Genomic DNA, 25,478 nt, shown 5'->3' with positions numbered 1-25,478 from the left:
AAGGTAAAGAAACATGATGGAACAGCCTATCCATAGGGGTGTTTCTCACCAATTCCCCATCAGTTAGTAGCTATTTTATTCCATAAGGTATCAGAGCTTCAATCCCTTCTGAATAATTTTAACCATCTCGAATCTAACTGCTGATGTTCTCATTAGCCATAAAAGGTCTAATACTTGTTTGAATCATGCTAAATCTCATTGTGTGGCAATGGGTTCCACCAGCTAATTATGCATTATGTGAAACATTTCCTGTAACTAGGTTTATTAAATGCGTTGCCTTACAACTCCGTTGAGTATCCACCGTTCTTTTAAACAGAAATTGTGATAGATACGGCAATTTCCTGCAGTATCCTTGAAAAACCTTGCTGAATTAAGTTTAAGTAACTTTGGCATCAACTGCACTAAATGCAGAGTTTATTGATTATTGTGGGCTGAGACTGTCTGTACCCTGGAGGGGGAGATGGGATGTAAGGCCTGATTGGAGGATATAAGGACTACACTGAACAACATGCCAGAGGAGAATGGACTTTTGACGTGGATTTCCTGGGAAATGTGTAGGGGGAGGGGAATGCAAATTCCTCACCTCTGGTTATGCCAGAACGCAGCCTTTGGGAGCTCTGCCATGAGGGCCATTGCCTGCTGATCCCCTGTTCCCACAGACTGGACATCAAAGGCCAGAAATGTGTAAAGAAATAAATGACCTGACCAGGAGACTGTTCTGTGTCAGAGCTAAAGGCTGTTATGAACTTGTAGTCCCAGAAAACTCTCGGGACGGGTGTGAAAGGCTGACTCCTGCCAGAGCCCTGCTGGAGACGGGGTGATCCCTGGTGAGATCATTAGCAGGCGTTTAGGTTTCTATTGTTTGACTCTTACCTTAAGAATAAATGAGTTGTGTGAGAACTTGTAACTGCTGGCAATTCACACCATTATAGATCCCACACGCTGCCTGCCACCAGATCTGTCATGGTGCAGACCAACAGCATGGGTATTCCCACTGTGGTCCACCAAGGGCACCTCCTCTAGGCTCCTGGCTTCTCAGCCATCACCTCTCTTGGGCAGTGACCTACGTTTCTCTCCTGCCGGACTGGGGTTTTCCTAGGCTGCACAGTTCCGACCACTGCAGCGATATCCCCAGCAAGCCAGATTGCCTAGGCAGGCCAGCATCTGCGCTTTGTTTCTCTCCAAAGGCTGGGAACAGCTGTGATTGCCAGCAGGGGTAAGTTACTGTAGTCAGAGTGCACCATGGAACTTTTGTCCACCTGGCCAGTTAGTGCGCTGTCGATTTACACCTTGGCTTGCCATGCACTAAGTCTCCATGATAAGCCCTAATTTGCATGCTTGTTTTTAGCAGCCCATCTCATGCTGGGTAGCTTAACGCACTTTGAGTACTGTGCATGCAGGGCCAGCTCTGGCTTTTTGGCCACCCCAAGCAAAAACAAAAAAACGGGGCGACCAGAACGGCAAAGCAAAAAAAAAAACCAACCAAACAAATAACCCTGCGGCGCGGCCGGAGCGTGGGAGCAGGGGGATCGGCTGGGGGAGAGGGGGAGGGAGCAGGCGGGAGAGAGAGAGAAGGGGGCGGCCACTGCTACAGCAGGGGCGCTACCACGCGGCCCCTCCCGCTGCGCCGCCTCCTGCCGCCTGCCAGGAGGGCTCCGCTCCGGTCGGCGGGGAGTGAAGGAAGAGGACTGCCCTGCAGGGCACTCTGGTTCTCCGAGCCGCCGCTCCCTACATGGCGGCCGGAGCGGAACAAGAACAAAACAAAACACAACAACAACAAAAAGCGGACGTGCCGCCCTAGGATTGGGCAGAATGCTGCCTCCAACCATCTGCCGCCCCAAGCACCAGCTTGCTCAGCTGGTGCCTGGAGCCGGCCCTGTGTGCACGGTATGATTCAAATAGTGATTGAAGTTATCCACGTGTTAAACTTGTTTGATCTCTGCCTTTACAGCAGAGGGGACCAGCATGCCAAGTAATCAGATTTCACTCAGTGGAGCAGGTTGGCTGGACGTGAAAGCAGCACCTTGGGATCATTATTACTTCAGCCTACAGCGCAGCACCCCCAAGTCCTGCTTTGGCCCTTCCACTTACCAGGCAAACAGCCACTAACCACAAGCACGCAGCCAGAAGCAGCATCATGCACTTTGAGAATCAAACACAGGGCGCTGAAGCAAGACTTCTCCCCACCCTTCCCCTCGAGCAGTGCCCGCCATGGGTGGCGACAGAACCCCAGCCTTGCCCCTTCACTCGCTGGGGTTTGGTACCTTTTTGATGTTGGCCAGAATGCTGTGGCCGTCCACGTAGGCATCCCCCGAGGTGATGCTCTCGTCGCCCGTCAGCATTTTGAAGGTGGTGGTTTTGCCAGCTCCATTGAAGCCCAGCAGGCCAAAGCACTCCCCTTTGTTGACCGCCAGGGAGATTCTGTCCACAGCTAGCAGGGACTCACTGCTGTTATACACCTGGGAGAATGCAGAGCACTTGGTTACAGGGAGGCTGGGCTGCTTCTGTCTGCCACAGATGCACTACTGCTGCTTCCCGACTGGGTGCTGGGCTCCACAGGGGATGCTCAGGGACAGGGCTCAGAAGGGGACCCCAAGAGTCTTGAGACAATGAAATCCAAGCCCCTGACCTGACGCAGGGCTGGGAACACAGAATTAGATCCCCACCTCCTACCCCATGGCAGCAGGGGGTCCCTGCCCACCACAGCTGTGCCCAGTGTGACGAGGGAAGCTGACCATAACGTGGGCATTTGGCATCCTGCGTGTGAGCAGCAATGGGGCTCAGGACCCTGTCTCATGGCAGCCAGCACGCAGGGCCTTAGCATGCAGTGCTCGGTATCATAGAATCACAGGACTGGAAGGGACCTTGAGAGGTTATCTAGTCCAGGCCCCTGCATTCGTGTCAGGACTAAGTATTATTTAGACCATTCCTGACAAGCATTTATCCAAGCACCCAGGGAAATGGCAAGCATGGGCGCATCCCTTCACATCCACCGAAGCCCAGGGCTTTCCTTGGGCACTGTGCTGTCAATTCCTCCCCATGGACATGCCAACAGCTGCACTCTTCCACCCCAGTCAGCACCACCACTCACCAGGGTGAAGGTGGCCTTGTGGAACTTGGCATTTGCGCCAAGATGCTGGGGGTGCTTGCAGACGGAAGGCCTGATCTTGCTGCTGTGCAAACGCACAGTCCAGAGGCTGTGCAAACGTTCCCCTGCACGGCTTTGCTAGAGCGCCTTGAAATCCAGCCCCGCAACACCATCATGTCCATCCCCTTTAACCTGGGAGCCCTGTAGCGATCAGATCTGCGAGGTGCCTGGGCTCCAGCTCACCTTAGTGAGCTCTTTGATGACCAGCGGGCTGCTCAGTGATGACAGCAGCTCTGGCGGGGACTCCAAAACTTTCTTCCTCTCATCTGCCACGTCCCGGTCTTCCGGCAGCACGGGCATCCTGTTCAGCAGCATTGCCTATGCCGGTAGAACCAGAGGGAGTTATTGGCAGGGGCAGGCGGGCTGACCGAGGGCAAGCCACAAACATGGAGAAATGCAATGTTCCGATACACCCTGGATGTACCCTCCCACCCAGCCAACCTGAGGATTGATCCAACCCCCTGCCCTTGGTTGACTCTTCTGCCCAGTTGACTCTAGGAACAATTCTCTGCTCTGCCCCCGCCTGACACGGCCCTGATCGGGGTGGGGAAGGAAGGAGGGGGAGGAGAAACCCCATGCTCAGCGGATGGACAGATGGACCAGTGCTGTGAGCAGTTTAGTGCCCCCGATTACTCCTGCTCTTAGTCAGCAAGAAGATGGGATTTAGAGCAAAGAGCAGGTAGTTTGGGGCTCCAACACAATGACCACACCTCTCACAGGCCTTGTGCTCCGTTGAGATTTGGACTTGCTAACCCCTGAACCGAACACACATCCCCCAATCCCAATGGTCCCAAACACTCAGGGACAATCGGGACCAGATCTGAACTGAGCGCTTTGGGCCCATCTCCAGGGATAGCTCAGTGGTTTGAACATTGGCCTGCTAAACCTAGGATTGTAAATTCAATCCTTGAGGGGGCCACTTAGGGATCTGGGGCAAAATCAGTACTTGGTCCTGCTAGTAAAGGCAGGGAGCTAGACTCAATGACCTTTCAGGGTCCCTTCCAGTTCTATGAGATAGGTATATCTCCACATATTCACCCCAAGAGCCAATGGGCCTGATTCCCTTTTACACCAGTGTCACTTCCCTGACATCAGCGGAGCCAATCCTGACGACACGGGGAGTCTCTACAGGACCTCAAGCACACAGACACCCCCTGCAATGCTGGGCCTGGTAGACTTCCTGCTGCACATGCTCGTGCCCAGGGGCACATGCCAAACCTGACAGAGGGGGCCATGAGCAGGGCAGTTACTGGTATGAGCCAAGAAAAGGGCACAGACCATGAAGAACGAAGGTGGGGGTAGAGGAGGCCTGGAACTACAACGTGCAGTCAGCAGCTCACCCATTTCCGCCTCCTACAGATGCCGCAGACTAAGGTCCTCAGTCTCCAGAGGAGGTTAGTTTCAATGAGGAAGAGAAGAAGGAGGAAGGCGGTGCCCTGGACACTCATGGAGGTCAGATATTGCCCGATCCCTGGAGTCTCCCATGAGAAGTAATTCGTCTGGTAACTGATATCTGGAAGGGGGAGAGAGGGGGGGAAAATCAGAGGTGGGTCATTCGGCTCTTTGGTGGGAGGGGAAGATTCACCCTTTTATTATTTCAGAGGGAATGGAGCTGCTTCCCCGCCCAGCTCGGCCAGTGCCCCTCCCCCCAGAACCTGCCCGCTCAGCTCGGCCAGTGCCCCCCCCCCCCAACCTGCCACACCCAAGCTGAGGATTCCCCCGCACAGTTCGGCCAGATCCCTTCCTCCGTGCCGCACCCCATCAGAAAATGCAAACTGGCAAGGAGCTGGTGATGCAGAAAGATGCCCATGAGGGCCTTCAAAGACCACTGGATTCTTCATTCTTTGTCCAGACTTTAACCTAGTTCCTCCAAGGTAAAAGGCTAATGCCCCAACCCCACTGTGCCCTACCCTCTCCCCATTAGCCTTTAACCATCTCCTCGTTTCTTGCTTTCCAAACAGACTTCTCAGCTCCACCGTCCAAGGGCAGGAGTGGAACCCCGAGGTGCTGGAACCACTGTGGAGAGGCTGATTGAGGAAGCAGCCACAGCTGGGGCCATGCCCAATCAGGGCCCAGCTGGCCCTGATAAGAGGGCTGGGGGCCGGTAGCTGGAGGAGTCTCACTCACTGGAGTAGGAAGGGCTAGCTGCCTGGGAGCAAGGTACCTGAAGCAGAGCAGTGATGGGGAAAAGGGTAAGAGGAGCTGGGGAGCTCCAGCCTGGTAAACCCCCAGGCTGCAGGCCTTGGTGAAGGCCTACAGAGGACTGGGGCTGCAGAGGTGCCACCCGGGGATAGGAAGAGGCAGCTGGTCCTACCCCCTTGCCAGTGATGAGTGGCCATTACAGACTGCAGTCTGCCCCAGTGAGCGGGGGCTAGATGACAACTAGCAGTAGCCACTGAGGCAAGGTGGGTGTAGTGGGTTGGGGGTTCCCCTGGTAGGGAAGGCCCAGAGAGTGGGGCTACTGCTGGGGCAGAACCCCAGGACAAGGGGCACCGGGGTCCGGGAGGGACACTGGGGCCTGAGGCAGGTGAGCCACTGGCCAACAGAGAGCGCTTCAAGCTGGAATCAAGCTAATTCCCAGCACTGCCAGCAGGAAGCGCCACACCGGTGAGTCTTGCTTTGCTACACACAGATTTCCCATGCTAAGGTGTCCTGAAGGAACACTAACTGCAGAAGCCAGGCCTGCCAGCCCCAGAGAAACAGGGAGACAGGGATTCACCCTTGCTGTGCATTTACACATCAGGGATCAAAGACACCAGTAAGCTTTCAAGTATTTTCCACCTTTTTCCAAGCTCCTCCCCTGAACTCTTCTGTCCCCCTTGAGCCTGGCCCATCAATACCATGGCTCTGGATGACCATGAAAGTTCTAATCTGCTCTCCAGCTCCCCAGGAGCCCAAATGCTAAGTCAATAAATATAATTCCACCAGTCAATTTGCACTGGTTTACCCAGAGGGAGCCGAGCCTCAGGAATACAACTGCATCATGAAGGCACTCAATAGCACCAAATGATACAGAGGGATGAGCAGCATTTGTAATTCAAGTTCCCTTGAATGTCAGCAATGTTCCTTTCTCTCCCCCTAACTCCCAACACCTCTCAGAAAAGTCTGCTATGGACACTAGCTCATGTCATCTTACTGCAAGGTGCATAGGGATGCTGGACAGTCATGGGCTGGTGAGCTGAGCAGGGAGTGACTGGGACACTCACTGAACGCTTTGCAGATGATGATGGCTTCAACGGAAGAGGTGCAAAACTGAATGAACTCATAGTTCTGGTAGAAGTCACTGATGCACTGGCCCAAGCAGTAGTTGGGCAAAATCAAGAAGATTTTATCCAGGGTTCTGGACAGGTCCACAAGGCCCAGCTCTGAAAGAGAAACAAGATCAGCTGGGCGGACTTCAATGATGGAACCTGCTGTCTTGCCAAGAAAACACAGCGCCAAGACTTCAGAGTTTATAAAGCTAGGAGGGAAAATGAATTGGCACCGCAGTGCATGGCAGGAGGAATGAATCTGCAGAGATCTCCCTGCTACCAATTAGCGCTGTAGGATTCCTCCAGCATAGGAACAAAGGAAAACCTCTTTCCACTGGAGGACAAATCATGCCAGCGTCCTTATGAGATACTGGGGGTGGGGGATGGGGATTCTGTCAGGAGGGCAGCTCCTTTACCTGGAATGCTCATGATCGTGACTGCGAGGAAGGTGGCTGTGCCCGAGAAGATGTTGAAGATGGTGAGGCGCGTGTAGGCCGTAGCTGCCACTGAAAAGAAGAAGCTGAGCAGGTACATGAGGGGGATGATGGCCCAGCCGTAGAGCAGGAAGATCAGCATCACATCGACGAGGTGGCTGTCCTGGGTGAAAGCTTTCACATCGAAGGCTTGGAATATCACCTTAGAGACGACATCGAGAGGAAAACCAACACGAGGAGTGAGCTGTTCTAGATCACAGCCCATAGAGCCTCCATCTGAACAGGCCGGACAGCAGCATTGTTAAGCTGTTAGCTAACTCTTCACACACACTGCCAGCTCCCTCCGGGGCCTGGGCAGAGTCAGCTGTCTCATGGAGCCCCCAGCTGTGCACAACCCCACCAGCTCCCACCAGGGTACGACAACATTCTCCCTCTAGAAGGAGCCATAGATCAAGACACCAGGAGTAAAGCAACACTCTTTACACTTCACCACCACCACAGTCTTTCCAGCAGGATTACTGTAGGCCAGAGATGCAGTTTTCCCTTTTGGTCCTTTAGAGTAATCGAGACAACAACGGATCCAGCTGGGACGGTCCCATTCTATCTATCCCCAGACTACAACACTGGGCACCATGTACACATCTGAACATCTCGGAAACATCAGTGAATTTATCCTCAACCCCTGGAGAGACAGGGAAATATTATCCCCATTTTGCAGATGGGGAACTGAGTGACAGGGCAGATCAGTAACTTGCCCAAGGTCACAAAGGCAGGCTGAGGCACATCAGGCCAGTGGATCCAGGTCTCATCACCAGTTCATGCAAGCCACCAGTTCGCATCACTCATGAAGAGACTCAAGGAGTCTATGGCAAATGGAGGGCTGCCCAAGCTATGCCACAGAGCTACGTGGTACAGCCCAACTGGATTGGCCACATCAGCACCTCCTACAGCTTCTGGCCATTCGGGAGCCATCTTCAGCCCTGCTTTGCCTAGAGACAGTTACTGTAATAAGATGGGCCCCGAGGATAGGAGATGGATAGGAGTTGACAAAGTTACTGGCCCAGTGGAAATGGGGAGTGGGGAGAAGCAGTAGACATGATATATCTTGATTTTAGTTAGGGTTTTGACACAGTCCCACATGACATTCTCATAAGCAAATTAGGGAAATGTGGCATACATGAAATTAATATAAGATACGTGCACAAGGGGTTGAAAGACTGTACTCAAAGAGTAGTTATCAATGGTTCGCTGTCAAACTGGGAGTGTGTTGCTAGTGGGGTATCACAGGGATCAATCGTGGGTCTGATACTATTCAATATTTTCATTAATGGTTTGGATAATGGAGTGGAGAGGATGCTAGCCCTTTGGAGGCCAGGATTAGAATTCAAAATGACCTTGACAACTGCAGAATTAGTCTGAAATCAACAAGATGAAATTCAATAAAGACAAGTGCAAAGTACTTCACTTATGAAGGAAAAATCAAATGCACAACTACAAAATGGGGAATAACTGGTTAGGCAGCAGCACTTCTGGAAAGGATCTGGGGGTTAGAATGGATCACAAATTGAATGCGAGTCAACAACGTGATGTAGGTGTGAAAAAGGTTAATATTCTGGGGAGCCTTAACAGGAGTGTTGTATTTACGACACAGGAGGTAATGGTCCCGCTCTGTGTGGCACTGGTGAGGCCTCAGCTGGAGTTCTGTGTCCAGTTCTGGGCACCACACTTTAGGAAATATGGGGACAACCTGGAGAGAGTCCAGAGGAGAGCAATGATAAAAGGTTTAGAAACCCTGACCTGTGAGGAAAAGTTAACCTGGGCACATTTTGTCCTGAGAGGAAAAAAAAAAAGACTGGGGGGGGAGGAGCGGGGGACCTGATAACAGTCTTCAAATCTATTAAGGAGTGTTATAAAGAGGAAGGTGATCAATTGTTCTCCACTCCTCTGAAGGTGGAAGAACCAGTAGGCTTAATCTGCAGCCCAGGAGATTTAGGTTAGCAATTAGGAAAAACTTTCTGACTACAAGGGGAGTTAAGCTCTAGAATAAGCTTCTAAGGGATGTTGTGGAATTCCCATCAAGGGAGGTTTTTAAGAGCAGCTGGATGAACACATGTCAGAGCTGGTCTAGGTTTACTTGGTCCTGCCACAGTGCAGGGGGATGGACTAGATCAGGGGTCTCAAACTCAGATGACCCCGAGGGCCGCATGAGGACTAGTGCATTGGCCCGAGGGCCGTATCACTGAACCCTCCCCGCCCCGCGCTGCCTCTGACCCCGCCCCCACTCCACCCCTTCCAATTAGGCCCCGCCCCTGCCCCACCTCTTCCCACCCCATTCCAATCCCTTCCCCGAAGTCCCCACCCCAACGCTGCCCCCTGGGGGTGCAGAAAGGGTGCAGGGTGCAGCGGGGGCCGAGGGCAGGGAGTTGAGGTGCAGGTGGTGTGCAGGGTGCTCAGGGCAGGGAGTTGGTGTGTGGGGTACAAAGGGGTGCAACAGGCGGTCAGGGTGCAGCAGGTGGCTCGGGGCAGGGAGTGCAGGAGGGGTGCGGGATGTGGCAGGGGGCTCAAGGCAGGGAGTTGGGGGGTGCAGGAGGGGTGCAGGATGTGGCAGGGGGCTCAGGGCAGGGAGTTGGGGTGTGGGATGTGGCAGGGGGCTCAGGGCAGGGAGTTGGGGGTGCAGGAGGGGTTCAGGGTGTGAGCGCCGGCCTGGTGCCACTTACCTAGAGCAGCTCCGGGGTGGCAGCGGCGCTCACTGGGGCCAGGGCAGGCTCCCTGCCTGCCTTGGCCCCAGCTCCATGCTGCTCTGTTCCAGGAAGCAGCTGGACCATATCCCTGCAGCACCTGGGGGAGGGCCTCAGGCTTCCCTGCTTGTGCGGCTCTTGCCGCTCTTCTAGGTACCTCCCACGAAGCTCCCATTGGCCGCGGTTCCCTGTTTCCGGCCAATGGGAGCTGTGGGGGGCGGTGCCTGGCAGGAGGCAATGCCGGAGCCCTCTGCCTCCTTCCCCCTCCCCCGAAGGGGAGTGCTGCCGGCTGCTCTCATGGCGCTTGCAGCATCAGGATTCAGAGAGCAGCGTGGCGCTTGCAGCATCAGGAGGCAATCCCACGGGTAGGCAGAGGGGCAGGAGGGTGCGGGGAGCTTGCGGGCCGAGTGTTTGAGACCCCTGGACTAGATGACCTCTCGAGGTCCCTGCCAGTTCTACATTACTATGGTTCTAAACCAGGGATGTGTCAGTGGTGACTCACCAGCATCAGCGCACAGGGAATGAGAAAGTTGATGAGGTCCCAAAGCAGGGCTGAGAGCCAAAAATTGGCCACGTAGACCCCGCTGACAAACTGCACGTGCTTGGCCTTGATGGCTCTCTCGCTGACCAGCAGGAGCGCGAAGGTGCTGGACAAGGAAGCCATCCCATAGAGTAAGTTGATAGCAATGGCGAACCCAGTCTGGCCTCTAAGGGAACATTAAAGCAACTGTTTAGCAGGGAGAAAATCCCACCAGAGCAATATCGAGCATTTTAACTCATGCTGCAGACTACGCTGTGGCTACACACAGACCAAGCTTGAGCTACTGCGGCTGTATGGCCTATTGCTATCCCCTCCTCCAGCATGGATTCTCCTAATGCCAGATGAGATCCTGACCATCTTCCAGACCCACCCCTGGGCTCCCTCCCAGTCACTCTAGGCAGCTCTGAGCCCAGTGCTCCAGCCTGGAGAGCAGATGGGCAGCTCGGGGAGACGTTCCTGGTGCAACGTCTGCTCTGCAATGTGTTCAGCATTTGCTGCACCAAAGGGCAAATCCTGAGTGGTGCTGCAACTCCCATAGACTTCAGTAAGAACTGCAGGCACTCTGCACTACTCAGGATTGGGCCGCAGCAGTTCACCCCTGGCTGGACCTTTACCCATCACACAATTCAGCACCTATGGCATGTTGCCTTGCCTGTGGAGAGGAACCATGGGCTGGAAGAGCATGGTGTACCGAGGTGCCAGCAGAGCTCGAGCAGCCCCTGTCCGCCCCAGGCTCAAGGGAGCCAAACCCACGCCCAAGATGTAAATGAAATAAAAACAAACAAGCACTACAGTGGTAACCCAACGCCTCTACCCAAGACTCTCAGAGCACCTGGCAATCATCAACTAACCCTAACTCTCCCTTGTGGGATCAGCAGCATGATCCTCTGGGAAGAGAGGGGAGTCAAGGCACAGACAAACGTGGTACAACGTGGCTGAAAGTGGGCATCTCCACTGTCAAGTACCTGCCTTTAGACACCTACAGCCTGACTTCCCGAGGTGTTCATCAGCTCCCTCGACCATAGCTGGAATCCTGGGCCCTCAGCACCTCCGAAAACCAGGCTCTAGGTATCTAGAGACAGACTCAGCCACTGAGACATCCACTTTTGGTAATCTGGGTTCACATGACCTAGGGCGAGGTCATACAGCAAGTCTGTAGCACAACTGGAAACAGTGCCCTGATCCCCTGACTCCCAGGCCTGTGCTCTTGCCTGAGATAATACTCCCAGTTTTGTCCAGTCTGCATGGGACCCTCAGCTGGTGCAAGTTAGCGTGGCTGGATGGAACTAGGCCTATTCACTCCAGCTGCCGATCTGGGCCCCTAACCCCTGGCATGAAAGCAAGTAGTAAGGAAGCTGGATGTACTCCATGAGCTGGTCCTTCGCTGTCTCTGTGATGTTCCGGGGCTGGGGATAGTTGGTGACAGTGATGGAAGCATTGGGTCCAGCCAGCAGCCGGAACAGGGCGTTGTCTGCCAGCATCAGTGCAGTGGCGGAGGCATGATACGCCTGGTTGTTGAACAGTGCCGTGACCACCGTGCGGTTTTTGACCTCTTCGAAGGAAGCAGCTGCAATGTAGCGTTCGTTGAAAGTTCCGCCCTCCTCCGCCGCTCGGGAGATCAGGTACTCATCCAGGTCACCTGTGCCAAGCACACCCACTTTGCCATTACAAACAGACCCCCAGCTCATACCCACGCAATGCACACCAGGGCCTGAGCATAAGAGTAACCACACTCCACCAGAAGTCCACAGGAGCAGAGGAGGCTCTACACCTCAGAGTCCAGCTCTAATACAGCCCGACGGGGGAATTAGGTGCAAGGCTTGGCATGCTCCTCACTGAAAGAAATCGCATGCTACAGAGCTGGGTGAGTCTTAGGTTTGTGTTGGTGTTTTTTTAATTCAGGCAAAACTCAGAACATACTGCATGGCTCTGCAAATCCCCAGGGCTTGGATAGGACACACACAACAGGCAACTGATTGATCTGATCAGTGATAGACTGCTTGCTTAATATAAAACTGAAATGCCCTTCGAAGGAAGCATAGATTCTGCTAGTACTTCTATGTCGAGCTAAGTCAAAAGAGGATCACGCCATCCAGAGTTCTTGCTAAGGGATGAACCTCCGGGTTATTTAATGTAACAGAAGAAATAGAATAGCAAGTCTACCAATAGTGCAAGTGTGTCAGAGAGATACAGACAGGCCCACGAGGGCCAAACCTAACAAATTTGGGGAAGGGTTATTCAAAGAGCTGTTTATGGGACAGCCTGTACAGCAATTCCAAGCCTTCCTATAAATCCAGATTTCCTCATTTAGAAGCGAGATGCGCTTGTGTTTTAAAGCGAACATATTTTTAAATTAAGTAAACACGCACGCAGAGTCTGGGAAAGCTGAACTAAGTTTAACCCCCTGTTCTCATCTACATGAGGAAACATTTATGCATCTGCAAACAAACATCTACTTGTCTTACAGACTGCAGAGGCTAGCTAAGAACCAACATAGCCTACCTTGAGAAATAATAAGGAGAAAATAAGCAGGCTATATGCAGACCTGGATACATTTAATGAGCATTTTTTTCAGAGTAGCAGCCGTGTTAGTCTGTATCCGCAAAAAGAAGAACAGGAGTTCTTGTGGCACCTTAGAGACTAACAAATTTATTAGAGCATAAGCTTTCGTGGACTACAGCCCACTTCTTCGGATGCATATAGAATGGAACATATATTGAGGAGATATATAATGAGCATTAATATGCACACCTTATATTAAGAACATAAAGCCAGTGAATACTGAGGCCAGAACTGAGTTCTGAGCTAGTGGAGAAATCTTTTGTCACCTTCCATAAAAATAATTAGCTATCAGAAGTGCCCAGGTTGAAAGGCAGGTGGAAATTGGGAGGTTAAGGTGGAGCTCTGTCTTTAGCATGCCTGCTTAGTGAAATGGTCTAACAGGATGGGATCAGAAGTAACCTATGTACTGCATTACCCAGGCCGTTCAGGATACAGTGAGGCTGGAATCGGACTTCCCTGGTGTCTGTTGGCTGCATCACATTGATTCTGCTCAGTTATTCTAGCTACTCACGATCTTTGGAGCAGGCAACCAGCAGCTCTTATACATATGGCCTGACACTGTACGACCCCTCCAGAGTAGCAGCCCTGTCCCTGGCCTGACCTACCTAGCACCTCCAGGGGCACTTGGCCCTGAGCATCCAGCAGCACTGCATACTGTTCTGCCAGCCTTGGGGAGATCCTGGATGCCTCGGAGACAGAGAAAGGCACGACAGTCTTGCCATACGGGTCCAGCGTCAGCCTGAGCAGCGCAGAATCTCTTGGCCCGGGGAAGGTCTTGGCAACAACCAGAGCAAGGGCTGTAAAAATCAGAGGCACCAGGAACTGCGCTGCCACCATCTTCCAGTTGCGCCAGCTGTACACTGCCCTCTTCATGAACATGGCATAGAACTGCTGGCAGCATAGGTAGAACTGAGATGGGAGAGAGGGGAGGGGAGGTTTTAATTTGACACCAGCAGACAGCCCAGCAGGACAAGCATGCTAAAACCCATCCCTGCTGGGCCCTTCCTGACCCAGACCATGCTAACTGGACTATCATCAGAGTTCCCACTAACAATGCTGGCTTCCAGCAAAGCCTGTAAGGAAATTATGGGGGGTTAACAACTTGACTTCTGATGGCAAGGTCAACAATCTGCAACTAATGAACAGGCCACTGTCAGCTTGAGATCCGATCTGTTTTCAGAAGAGTAGCTCCAGACCCCTGCCCCCAAGGCTCCAGCCAGTTTTTGTGGTTTTACAACCACCTTGTCTTACTTTTTTCTCTCCTTCCCTGTGGCTTAGTGAAATACACACAGAGAGCAGTAAGAGAATGTGGACACACACAGGCTGCATACAGGGTGCTGCTGCAGCTACACAAAGCAAGAGAAAGATTGTGTCCACTAATCTCCTTCAGTGCTAGGCACAGGCATGCTACTTGGGACAACGGCAGGGAAAATATTAGATAATTTGCATCTCTTTCAATTGAAAGTGACCCTTTAAACATAACATTTGCAGTGCTGTTGTAGCCGTATTGGGGGGCCCAAGAGAGCTCGTCCCTTCTACCCAACAGCAGCTGGTCCAATAACAGACATTGTCTCTCCTCTAGATCTAATGTACTTTTAAAAGGGTTGCAATGGCTATTCCCTCATTTAATGCACAAAATCCATCTAGCAGAGGAAAGATGCCAGAGAGAGGAAATCCGCCTTTAGAGTGCTGGAAATATTCAGTGTTAAACACTGAGAAGAGTAAGATCAGGACATCTCAAAAGGAGACAGGAATTCTTGTACTTCCCAATTAAAGGCTTAAGAGGCACACGATCCAGTGACTTTGCTATGGAGGAATTCTGCCTCTTCTCCTATACACCTCAACCCTGGCACAGCAACTAGTGCCGGTCAGAGAGGTTTCAGAAAGAGAGCGACCAAGACACAGCTCAGATTGCAATTCTGGGCATTTGAAATCAGACGCAGTGGGAATCAGAGTCAGAGGAGGGGACTAGAATCAGGACTCCTGGGTTTTAATTCCTGACTCGGCCACTGACTCACTGTGTAACCTTGGGCAAGTCACTTCACCGCTCTGTGCCTCAGTTTTCCCACATGTAAAATAGGGATCCGATACTGACCTGCCTCACAGCTACACGGGTGAAACCAGCCAATCACTGTGCTCTCAAATGAACTCACACAGAAAAATGATAAAAGACAAAAACTCTCCATTACCCATGGGAGAACACTTCACAAAGCTATCGCTCCACATCTGGCCTCTCAGTCCTCATCCTCCAAGAAAACCCGCACCACACCTTTGACAGACACACCTGGGAGCTTAAATTCATAACTTTGCTAGATACTAAAAATCATGGGCTCAATAGAGACACTGGTTGTATGTCTCATTACAACAACCTGTAACCCACTAACCCTGCTTTGCCTTATGACTGCAGTGTTTGTTAAATGCCCACTTCATCTTGAATGGTCTCCTGCAACATGTGTTAACTCCTTACTACGCTTAACAACCTGTTCCTCCTTGCATTTAGCGGTGACACAGATTACCTTTCCCAGACCTGAAGAGGAGCCCGGTGTAGCTGGAAAGCACATCTCTTTCACCAACAGAAGTTGGTCCAATAAAAGATATTACCTGCCCAACCTTGTGTCTTTGTCTCAATACGACAGTTCCCTCCAGACCCCAACCAAGCCAGTGGAGACACTCTCTAGCCTTCCCTATGCCCTGACATTCCCGACGGAGCACTCACCCCCGTGTTCAATTTGATACTGGAGCAATCCTCCGTGATCAGAGCCCCACTATCATCAGTCATGTCAGTCATTCCACTCAGGCTGCTGGAATCATCCATGGCCCAGTCGTTGGACCGCCTCTCATGCTGGTACTGCAGGGCAGGGAGTTGGATGGCTTGGATATCCATGCTGGAGTCCACCAGCTTGCCAACCCTGAAATACAAGGAAAAGCAGCCAACGGAAGTCACGCAGGGGACTGAATTTCATGCTGCTACATTAAAACAAAGGAGACTCATGGGTCAGTGCTAACAACTTGCACTACAGATTGGCCTGGGCCCACACAACCATGCAGGGTTCTAAACGGACAAGCTGAACTCCAGTCCACATGCCCTTTACCAGCCTAGGTTCATTCAGATTTTTGCCTGATCGACTCATCCCCCCCCATAGTCCTCTCTCAGCTATTCATTCCCAGTTCAGCCGTGAGGAGGAGGGTTCGTGGAAAGGCTTTATACTGTGGAAATGTTGGTCCAGGAGCTTTCAGGGCTCCAGGGGGCTCTTGCAAACGCTGCTTGGATTTTTTTTTTTTTTTTAAATTTAAGAAGACAGAAGGCGGCTTTGGCCAATCACGTGCTGACTCAAGTGGCATTTCCAGAGAGCCTCCCAATCCAACTTCACAGTGCCCTAAACAGCAGCTTCACTCAGGTTTACCACCTACAGTTGAAGTGGAAGAGGTCTGTGCTATGGATCTGAGGGCTGGGGGGGTTCAAACACTGTTGATGACTCATACAGAGGTGAAAAATGTATAAAATTGAGTGCAAGGATGCTGGAGTAATTGCCAGAACGACTGGCGATCAGCCGAGTCCCTTCTGGACTTCTGTGACTGACTATGAATGACAGGAGTTAGCGCTACATTAAATCTCAGTGATCAGTCGTGTAAGAGACGCATGAGCTCCAGGAGGGTTCAGTTGTTTCCTTAGAGGAGCCTAGAGTGCCCTTGTTCTCAGTACAGGTTTTACATGTCCACCTCCCACAAGCTATTCTGATCTCAGAGCCCCACTGCAAGGCTCAGATCTGGAAATCTTTCCTGAGAGGATAAGGAAGGGGATTGGGTTCACTCATCATGTCACTGCACTGAAACGGATATTGCGGACAGGGGCTCATATTCGGAGACACCACCTTTAGTGAGTGGGGGTGCAAGCCCTCCCTGCTGGCTATCCGAATGGCTCATCACGTGATACCCACCTGAGGAAGACCTCCTCCATAGTGGTGACAGAGGCACCATAGCTAGCAATCCCCAGCTCCTCCCGTTTCTGCTCCAGCTCCGTGAACAGCGCCTCAAACCTGCCAGGACAGGGATGGAGTTAGAAGCTACCTTCTGGCCCTTGCTAGAAGCTGGCTCTCCAGGTTCCCTGTGCAAAGGCCAGGCAATAGCCAGCCACACTCGTCCATTAGGATGCCAGGCAGACAGCTCCCTCTGTGTGGCTTGACATCAGACAAACAATTAATGGACCAGCAGAGGGTGATGGGAAGCAAGATGGAGTAGAACAGCAGTTCACCAGCAGGTGTCGCCCTAGACACCCAGCGTTGGGATTTCAGGTAGACAGGGTTGTATGGGAATCAAGTCAGCTAAGGGCAAAGAGACCGTCCAGACACTGGCCAAGCGCTGGCATGAGCCAAGGAGCCTGGGTTCCATTGTGCAGCTCCTGCATTAAGTTATGCTTTGGCTCCGGAGCAGCTTTTCAGCTCAGTCTTTACCTGCCCGCCTTGCAATGGAAGCTCTGGGTGGTTTGCCAAGCGCACGGTCATCTCATTGCAGCTTCACTAAGCCCCTGTGGAAACGCTAATCAGCAGCATTAACTATTAGTTTTAACAGTTTATATCCCTGTAGTGCCCATGGCGACTTGCCCTACTGTGCGACGACATGGTCCCTGCCCCGAGGAGCTTACGATCCAAGCAGCCCTCCAGCGACAGATCCCCGCTGCCCGTTAGCGACAGCACGCCTGGGAACAGCAGGGATCTCCCCCCAACAGTAGGAGCACTCTGGTGCCTGTACCAGACGGCTCTAGCCCTGCCTAAACGGAGGCCGAAGGCTCCTGCACTGAGCACAGAGCTACGCAGCGAAGCTGCTTCCTCAGTCTCTCCTCTGTGCAATCGAGGAGCGACCTGTATGCCCCACGTCAGGCAGTCTGGTCTGTCTTCTCTAGATACAATAGCTAGGGTGTACCAGAGACCCTCCATCCTAGGAACACCATTGGCCAATCCAGGGAGAAGCCCTGTTTGGCACTTGGGAATGCTGTGGCAGAGCAACTGAGGAACTTGTCCAGGGTCCCAAAGGGGGGAGTCATCAGCATTATAACTCAGGTCTTCTGGGTCATAATCCTGCACTTTAACCACCAGGCAACTCTGCTCTTTTAAGCAGCCCTTCGCTCAATAGCTTTGCTTTTGCTACTGACAGTTTGCCCAGTTAGTGTCCATGTTAGGTATCTCTCTGGTGCCCATCACCATAGTGTGTGGGGGACTCATGGTCTTTAATGTATCTATCCTCAGAACCCCTGGGAAGGCAGGGCAGAGCTATTGTCCCCATTATACAGATAAGTACTGCGGCCCAGCCAGGCTAAGGGACTTGCCCAAGGTCACATAGGAAGCCTGGGGCAGAGCAAAGATTTGGACCCAGGCTCCCATGTTGTAGGCTAGTGCCCTAACCACTGGCCCATCTTTCCTCCTACACCTTGCTGGATAACCGAGCAGTGGAGCATCGTTTAGGTCTCTAATGGCTGCCAGGCCTTGTGTGTGGCAGTACTGCCAAAAACCTGGGCACTGCAGCTTGGCACCGGATTCGGTGCACCGCCATGTAAACAGCAGTGAAGGCAGCTATGACAATTGTCAAGAGCAGCTGTTACCTGTGTGTGCTCTCTGTGGGCAGAATGAACGACAGCTCGGCCCCGGCATTGCTCTCCAGGCTGGCATTGGGCACGTACTGACAAATGAGGCGGGAGATCTCTCCGAGGTTACAGTACGGCTCCTTCACCATCACCATGTGGTAGCCGGCACCTGAAGGAGACCAGGTACAGAAGGGCACCAGTCACAAAGAAAATTTCTTCCATGGCATACCTAGCCTCTCACTGCTGGGGAGAAAACAGGGCCCGGCCTAATGTCACATTACATGGACCTCTACAACCTAATGCCAGGTGGCACCTCAACAGGACCTGAAGGAAGTCTCACCTGCCCTCCTCAGCTGGGAGCTGGTGGACGTGACCCCAGGGACTAGCAGATAGTGTTGATCTAGAGGGGAACCCTCAGGGATCCCAGCACCAGAAGGAGTGAAAAACCCTCACGGTGCCTGCAGTCTCTCTAAGAGCATACAAGCATAAGAATGGCCAGACTGGGTCAGACCAATGGGCCATCTAGCTCAGATTCTTCCGACAGTGGTCAGTGCCCGGTGCTTCAGAGGGAATGAACAGAGCAGGGCAATTATCGAGTGATCCATCCCGTCGTCCAGTCCCAGCTTCTGGCACTCAGAGACGTGTGGCGCATGAGTCGTGTCCCTGACCATCTTGGCTAATAACCACCAATGGACCTATCTTGCATGATCTTACCTATGATAAGGAATATGGGCAGATGACATCTCAAAGAGAGAGAATGGCAACAGGCAGGGTGAGTGAGTGAACAGGAATACAAAACGACCAGGGGTTTCCTTGTTAGCCCCACCACCCCTTCACCCTTGGATTCTCTCCCTCCCCAAGGTGCCTGACAGCAGTGCTCCAAGGGTGGACATAGCCTCGTGAGCCCATGGGTGCTCTACACTACACAGCCGAGGGGGCACCTATCACCTGCAGCAGCACCCCTGCCTCCAGCCCAGTGCTGCAACCCTAAACCTGGCCTGACGAGGACGGGAGGCGGACTGGAGAGAGAGCCCACCCTGCACTCACCCTGCTGGGGTGGGTCCTATCCCACGGCGCTGGGCCAGCTCTCTCCCTCAGTCCCCCCTCTGTCAAGATGATGGGGCAGCTGGACCAAATCTGAGCGAGTAGTGCTGTGACCTGGCACACGGGGTCACAGTGCCACTCAGGTTCGGGCTGGGATCCCGTCTGTCACGATGGAGGGGCAGGCAGCTGTGCCAAACCTGTCACGTGGAGGGGAAGCTGGGCCAAACCTGAGCTAGGGGCCCTGTGCAAGTGCACACTGGTTGATCCAGGCCTGATTCCTATGGGTAAGGTGGCATCCACGGACCCTGGCTAAAGCCACCCCCACAATGTTCCCCTCCCCAGCAGAAAGGCCCTGCAGCATCCCCATGAGACCTGGAACTCTCTTTTCCTCTGGGCAGATGGACCGAGGGAGAAGGTGACCTCTCCATACCATATTTGTGCTTGAGGAAGAGCGAGGACCCACAACACTGCAGCTCGCCCTGGGCCATGATGGCGATGCGGTCTCCAAGCAGGTCTGCCTCATCCATGAAGTGGGTGGTCAGCAGGATGGTACGGCTGCTCCTCTGGTGCTGGAGGAGGTCCCAGGTGGCCCTGCGGGAGGCTGGGTCCATTCCTGACGTCGGCTCATCCAGCATCACCACCTGCGCACCAGAGAAGGTCGTCTGTTAGATGGGCCCAAGACAGACCTGGCACTGTGCAGGGGCCTGAGCTGAACACAGCCCTGGCCTGGCAGCTCCGCAAAGACACGGGGAGGGGGAACAGATAGTTACAATGGGGTCACAGCAGCAACAAGTGGGAAATCAGGGGTGGAATCAGCTCAGCATTTGAAATGTCTGTACAGAACTGCAGGGCATATGAGGAGCAAACAGGAAGAACTGGCAATATTAGCATATGAGCTAAATTCTGACAATTGGCAGCAGAGACGTGGTGGGATAAGTCTCATGACTGGACTATTGGTAAAGAGGGGTGTAGCTCATTCAGGAAGGACAGGCAGGGTAAAAAGGGAGGAGGTTTGCATTATACACCAAGAACATGAACACTTGTTCTGAGGTCCAGGAGGTGAGAGGAAGATCATTTGAAAGTCTCTGAGTAAAGAATAACAAGGGTAAAAAATAGCGGTGACATCATGGTAAAGGTCTACTATAGAGCACCAAATCAGGAAGAGGAAGTGGATGAGGCATTCCTAGGACAAATAACAGAACTATCCAAAGCCCAAGAGCTGGTAGTAATGTGGGATTGGAACTACCCGGACATCTGTTGGGAAAGTAACGTGGTAAAAGACAAACTTTTCAGTAAGTACTTGGAGGGTATTGGGGACAAGTTGTTTCTCAATGTGGAGGAAAGAACCAGGCAGACAGCCAGTTTAGACTTGATTCTGAGCAACAGGGAGGAACCGGTAGTGAATCTGAAGGTGGAAGATGATTTGGGTGAAAGTGATTCACAATTCTAAGGAAAGGAAAGAGTGAAACAGCAGCATAAGGACAATGGACTTCCAAAAGCCGACTTTAACAAACTCTGGGAACTGGTAGGTCAGGTCCCATGGGAAGAAAATCTAAGGGATAAAGGAGTTCAGGACAGCTGGCAGTTTCTCATGGAGACAACTGCAAACTATCTGGATGCAAGGAGGCAAAATAGGAAGAGGCCAATATGGCTGAGTCAGAAGCTCTTTAATGATCTAAATATCAAAAAGGAATCCTACAGAAAGTGGAAAGATGACGACTTGCTAAGGAGGAGTATGAAAGAACAGCACAAGCACATATGGATAAAATCAGAACAGTTAGCCACAAAATGAGTTACACCTAGCAAGGGACATAAAAGGCATTAAATACATTATCAGCAGGAAAAAGAGGAAGGAAAAAGTGTAGGACCTCTACATAGTAGGGAAGGAAAGCTAATAACTGATGACATCAAGAAGGCCGAGGTGTTTAATGCCTGCTTTGCTGCAGTCTTCACTAAAAAGGTTAATGATGACCAGATACTCAACATAATTAATATTAACAACAAGGGGGAAGGAATGCAGGCCAAAATAGGGAAAGAACAGGTTAAGGAATCTTTAGTTAAGTTAGATGTATTCACGTCAGCACAGTCTGATGAAATTCATCCTTAGGGCACTTATGGAACTAGTTGAAGCAATCTCAGAGCCATTAGCAATTATCTTTGGGAATACATGGACAACAGATGAAGTCCCAGAGGATGGGAGAAGGGCAAACATAGTACCTGTAGTTAAAACAGGGGACAAAGAGGACCTGAGGAATACACACCAGTCAGCCGTACTTCAATCCCTGGAAAGATACTGGAACATATTACTCAACAATCAATTTGTAAGCACCTGGAGGATAACGGAGTTGTAAGGAATAGCCAACATGGAGTTGTTAAGAACAAATCATGCCAAACCAACCTAACTGCCTTCTTAGACAGGGTTACTGGCCTAGTGGAAGGGGGAAGCAGTAGATCTGATAGATCTTCACTTTTAGTTAGGTTTTTGACCCAGTCCCACATGACAGTCTCATAAGCAAACTAGGGAAACGTGGTCTAGATGAAATTACTATAAGGTGGGTGCACAACTGGTTGAAAGACTGTACTCAAAGAGTAGTTATCAATGGTACATTGTCAAAATGGGAGGACATATCTAATGGGGTCATGTAGGAGTCAGTCCTGGGTTGGGTACTATTCAATAGTCTCACTAATGACTTGGATAATGGAGTGGAGAGGATGCTTATAAAATTTGCAGATGACACCAAGCTAGGAGGGGTTGCAAGCACTTTGGAGGACAGGATTGGAATTTGAGACGACCTTGACAAATTGGAGAATTGGTCTGAAATCAAGAAGATGAAATTAAATAAAGACAAGTGCAGATTATTGCACTTAGAAAGGAAAAATCAAATGCCCAGCTACAAAGTGGGGAATAGGCAGTAAGGAAAGGATCTAGGGGTTATAGAGAATCACAAGCTGAATATAAATCAGCAATGTGATGCAGGTGTGAAAAAGGTTAATAGTAGTCTGGGATGTATTAACAGGAATGTTGCATGTAAGACACGGGAGGTAACTGTCCCACTCTACTCAGCATTGGTGAGGCCTCAGCTGGAGTCCTGTGTCCTGTTCCGGGCACCACACTTTAGGAAAGATTGGGACAAATTGGAGAATCCACAGGAGAACAACAGAATTAAAAAAGGTTTAGAAAATCTGTCCTAAGAGGAAAGGTTAAAACCTGGGCATGTTTAGTCTTGAGAAAAGACGACTAAGGTGGGACCTAAGAACAGTCTTCAAATGTGTTAAGGGCTTTTACCAAGAGGACTGATCAATTGTTCTCCTGTCCACTCAAGGTAGGACCAGTAATGGGCTTAGTCTGTAGCCTGGGAGCTTTAGGTTAGACATTAGGGAAAACTTTCTAGCTACGAGGGCAGGTGGGCTCTGGAACAGGATTGCACGGGAGGTTGTGGAATCCCCGTCATTGGAGGTTTTAAGAACCAGTAGGACAAACACCTGCCAGGGATGGTCTAGGAGGTTTGTGTGGCCCTTCCTCAGTGCAGGGGGCTGGAATTCATGATTACTTAAGGTCCCGTCCATCCCGACATGTCCATGATTCTGTGGCCTGCAGGGATCTGCAAGGCCTGGGCTGAACGCATCCCCGAGCTAGCAGCTCTGAACAGACACGGCACAGCGCAGAGGGATGCCCCCAGCCTGGGCTGAACATAGCTCTGCACAAGTCTGTAATGGGCACAGTGGAGGGACCAACTGCCACACACTCGTCTACCCCACCAGTCTAGACGCTGTCGGTACCAACCTTGGCGCTAGTCCAGAAAAGGCAGCCTGGCCTCCTGCCTTCCATTCTGGGGGCACCGGACCCTCCCCCCACCCCAACACCTGCCGTTCTAACAAACCCTCCTGACTCATGAGGGGAGGGGCAGCCTTCGGCAAGCTCAGCACCCATCCTGCTCCAGGCCAGGCGCAGGCGGCAGCAGCAGTTTGCCACAGCCCTGTCCCCAGAGAGCCCTCTGCTATAGCCACTGAATGACACAGCCTCCTTGTGCCCCTGAGATCACCAGTGCACCTCCTGGTGGCGGAGCGGGAAGGGCTCGGGACCAGCCACTCTGCCAGGGAGCTCCCTCACTAGCACTCCAGCTGCTGGGCTCCACAGGGCCACTTGAGCAAAGGGAGCCACTTGCCTTGGAGTCCCCGATGAGCGCGATGCCGATGGACAGCTTGCGTTTCATGCCCCCGGACAGCGCCTTCGACAGAGAGCAGCGCTTCTCCTCCAGGTTCAGCAGCCTCATAATGCGGTCAATCTCCTCCGGGCACTTCAGCGAGGGGTAGCCCTTCAGCTGGCAGACAAGGTGAAGTAAGGGTTAACGGTTAAGAAAGCAAACCCAGCAGGGAGGAACCTGACACAAGCAGCCAGGAAAGCTCCTATGCAAGGGGCCTTGTTCACTCAGCTCCTGGGTGTAAGGACATGCTCCATGCTCCCTTTCTACCCACACTTCTGCATTAATCAGGAATGCAAAGTCAGGAGAAGGGGAAGAAGTTAATTGCTCATCTCTTGCCACAGAGTGAATCCTTTCCTGCAGGACTCCCCAGATCAGACCCTTCCTGTCTCCTAGGAGAGGCCACGCTGCTCTGGCACAGCAAGTCCCAGCTGCTGCCCCAACGCAACAGCCTTAATGGGATTCCTAGGGGCTAAATCCCAGCCGGGTTTGCAGAGACCCAGCCAAGAGGGACGCCCTGAGCTGAGCTATTGGTGTCTTTGCTTAGCTTGGCTGAACCAGAAGCTTATGACTAAGGCCGAAGACAGGAGAAAAAAGGGGAGGGGGTGGTTCTGCTTGAACTGCACTACTTGCAACTCTCCTTCCAGCCACCCAGTCTCCAGCCCAGTCACCCCCCGCCCCCAGTGGGCTGGGAAATCGGACAGCAAGATGTCTCAGTGGGAGAGCATCCTTAGAGCCGCTCCGCCACTCGAGGGGCTCCGCTGCTCTCTCAGACCCTCCAGAGCCGCAGCACTACATGGGAAAAGGCCCCCAAATGCAAATGAGCACGTGCGGGAAGCCCTGTTCCCCTTCAGAACTTAATGAGGACCATCGTCTGCCCTGGATGGCTGAGCTCAGCTCATCCTGCCCCATTGCCACAGAGCTACAAGGAGGAAAGGAAATTTGGACTCAACAGAATAGTCGGCAGGCACCCAAGAGTAGTTAGATGCTACGCACCCATCCACGGTCTCTCATATCGATGACCAAGGAAGCAAACTTCCCAATCACTCTCTCATACACTCTATACAATTTCACAGGCCATAGGCTTGTCCACCTGCTGAGTTGCAGCAGCATAACTTGGTGTCATTATAATGTGGTGCGCACCCCAGTTAAACCCGACTCGTTTTGGATTAGCTGAAATGGATCAGCTACAGGTTTAAGATAAACTGGATGGAATAAGCTATTCAAACCAAAGACAGTGCTTCTGCAGGGTTTGCACCTGTTCAACCAAACCAGCTGCAAGCTGGCACGTAGATAGCCCCAATACGGATAGAAAATTAAAGGATAAACATTATTTTCTATTATTCAGATGAAAAGTATAAACATCAGTGTTTAGTGCAGGGGGCACACGCAGGAGTAACATGGCACTACATTACTAACTGCTGTGCCCAGCCCAGAGCTACAGGCCACCATTGTGCTACTGAGATACCAACACTTCTGCAGGCACAGCCGGGCCACCGGCCTCTTCCCTCCCAGGATGCCGCACGCCCTCCACTCACCCCAGAGTAGAAGTACAGGTGCTCCGCCACTGTCATGTTGTCAAACAGAACGTCGTGCTGGGGACACAGACCCAGACTCCTTCGGATCAGAACCATGTCCCGGGAGATCTCGTAGCCGCTGATGTAAGCCTGGCCACTCGTGGGAGGATACAGACCTAGGAGGTGACAATAACCACATGTAGGTAAGAGCAGTGAGATGCCAGGGCCCTGTCTCCTTCCAGCCTGCACTGAAGCCCTCAGCTCCCAAGCCCTGTGGGTTTCCCACACCTCTCGCCCTAGGCTAACTAACCGTCACTTTAGCCACTGTGCTTCGAAGAACTGAATGGGGCTCCCCTTAGAGTCACTCTGTACCACCCCTTAATTAGCTTCTTCCCTCTATCCTGATAGAGCTGATTTCACAGAGCTCCCAGAATGGCCTGAGCAGGGAGAGAGACAGATGGGT

The 25,478-nt window shown here is 52.1% G+C and overlaps 1 protein-coding gene across 7 annotated transcripts in view; it reads right to left on the bottom strand.

Annotated features, from left to right (window-relative positions):
* Positions 1–25,478, bottom strand: part of ABCA3 (ATP binding cassette subfamily A member 3) — a 79,636-nt gene that overhangs the window by 8,199 nt on the left and 45,959 nt on the right. For 6 of the 7 annotated variants that reach the window (XM_005295579.4, XM_005295583.5, XM_065558685.1 and 3 more), the window contains 14 exons: positions 25,037–25,191; positions 23,463–23,618; positions 19,727–19,937; positions 18,271–18,421; positions 16,613–16,711; positions 15,391–15,583; positions 13,280–13,583; positions 11,478–11,751; positions 10,074–10,278; positions 6,816–7,035; positions 6,355–6,513; positions 4,489–4,661; positions 3,332–3,466; positions 2,265–2,459 (listed from right to left, as the gene is read on the bottom strand). In XM_005295579.4, coding sequence (XP_005295636.2) covers positions 2,265–2,459; positions 3,332–3,466; positions 4,489–4,661; positions 6,355–6,513; positions 6,816–7,035; positions 10,074–10,278; positions 11,478–11,751; positions 13,280–13,583; positions 15,391–15,583; positions 16,613–16,711; positions 18,271–18,421; positions 19,727–19,937; positions 23,463–23,618; positions 25,037–25,191 — 2,630 coding nt within the window. The remainder of the gene's footprint in view (positions 1–2,264; positions 2,460–3,331; positions 3,467–4,488; positions 4,662–6,354; positions 6,514–6,815; positions 7,036–10,073; positions 10,279–11,477; positions 11,752–13,279; positions 13,584–15,390; positions 15,584–16,612; positions 16,712–18,270; positions 18,422–19,726; positions 19,938–23,462; positions 23,619–25,036; positions 25,192–25,478) is intronic. The other variant, XM_042854138.2, reaches the window with a different exon arrangement.

This window comes from Chrysemys picta, chromosome 10 (genome assembly GCF_011386835.1).
Source record: "Chrysemys picta bellii isolate R12L10 chromosome 10, ASM1138683v2, whole genome shotgun sequence".
NCBI classification, from domain to species: domain Eukaryota; kingdom Metazoa; phylum Chordata; order Testudines; family Emydidae; genus Chrysemys; species Chrysemys picta.
The sequence above is the reverse complement of the archived record's forward strand: the minus strand, read 5'-3'. Positions and strand labels throughout refer to the sequence as shown.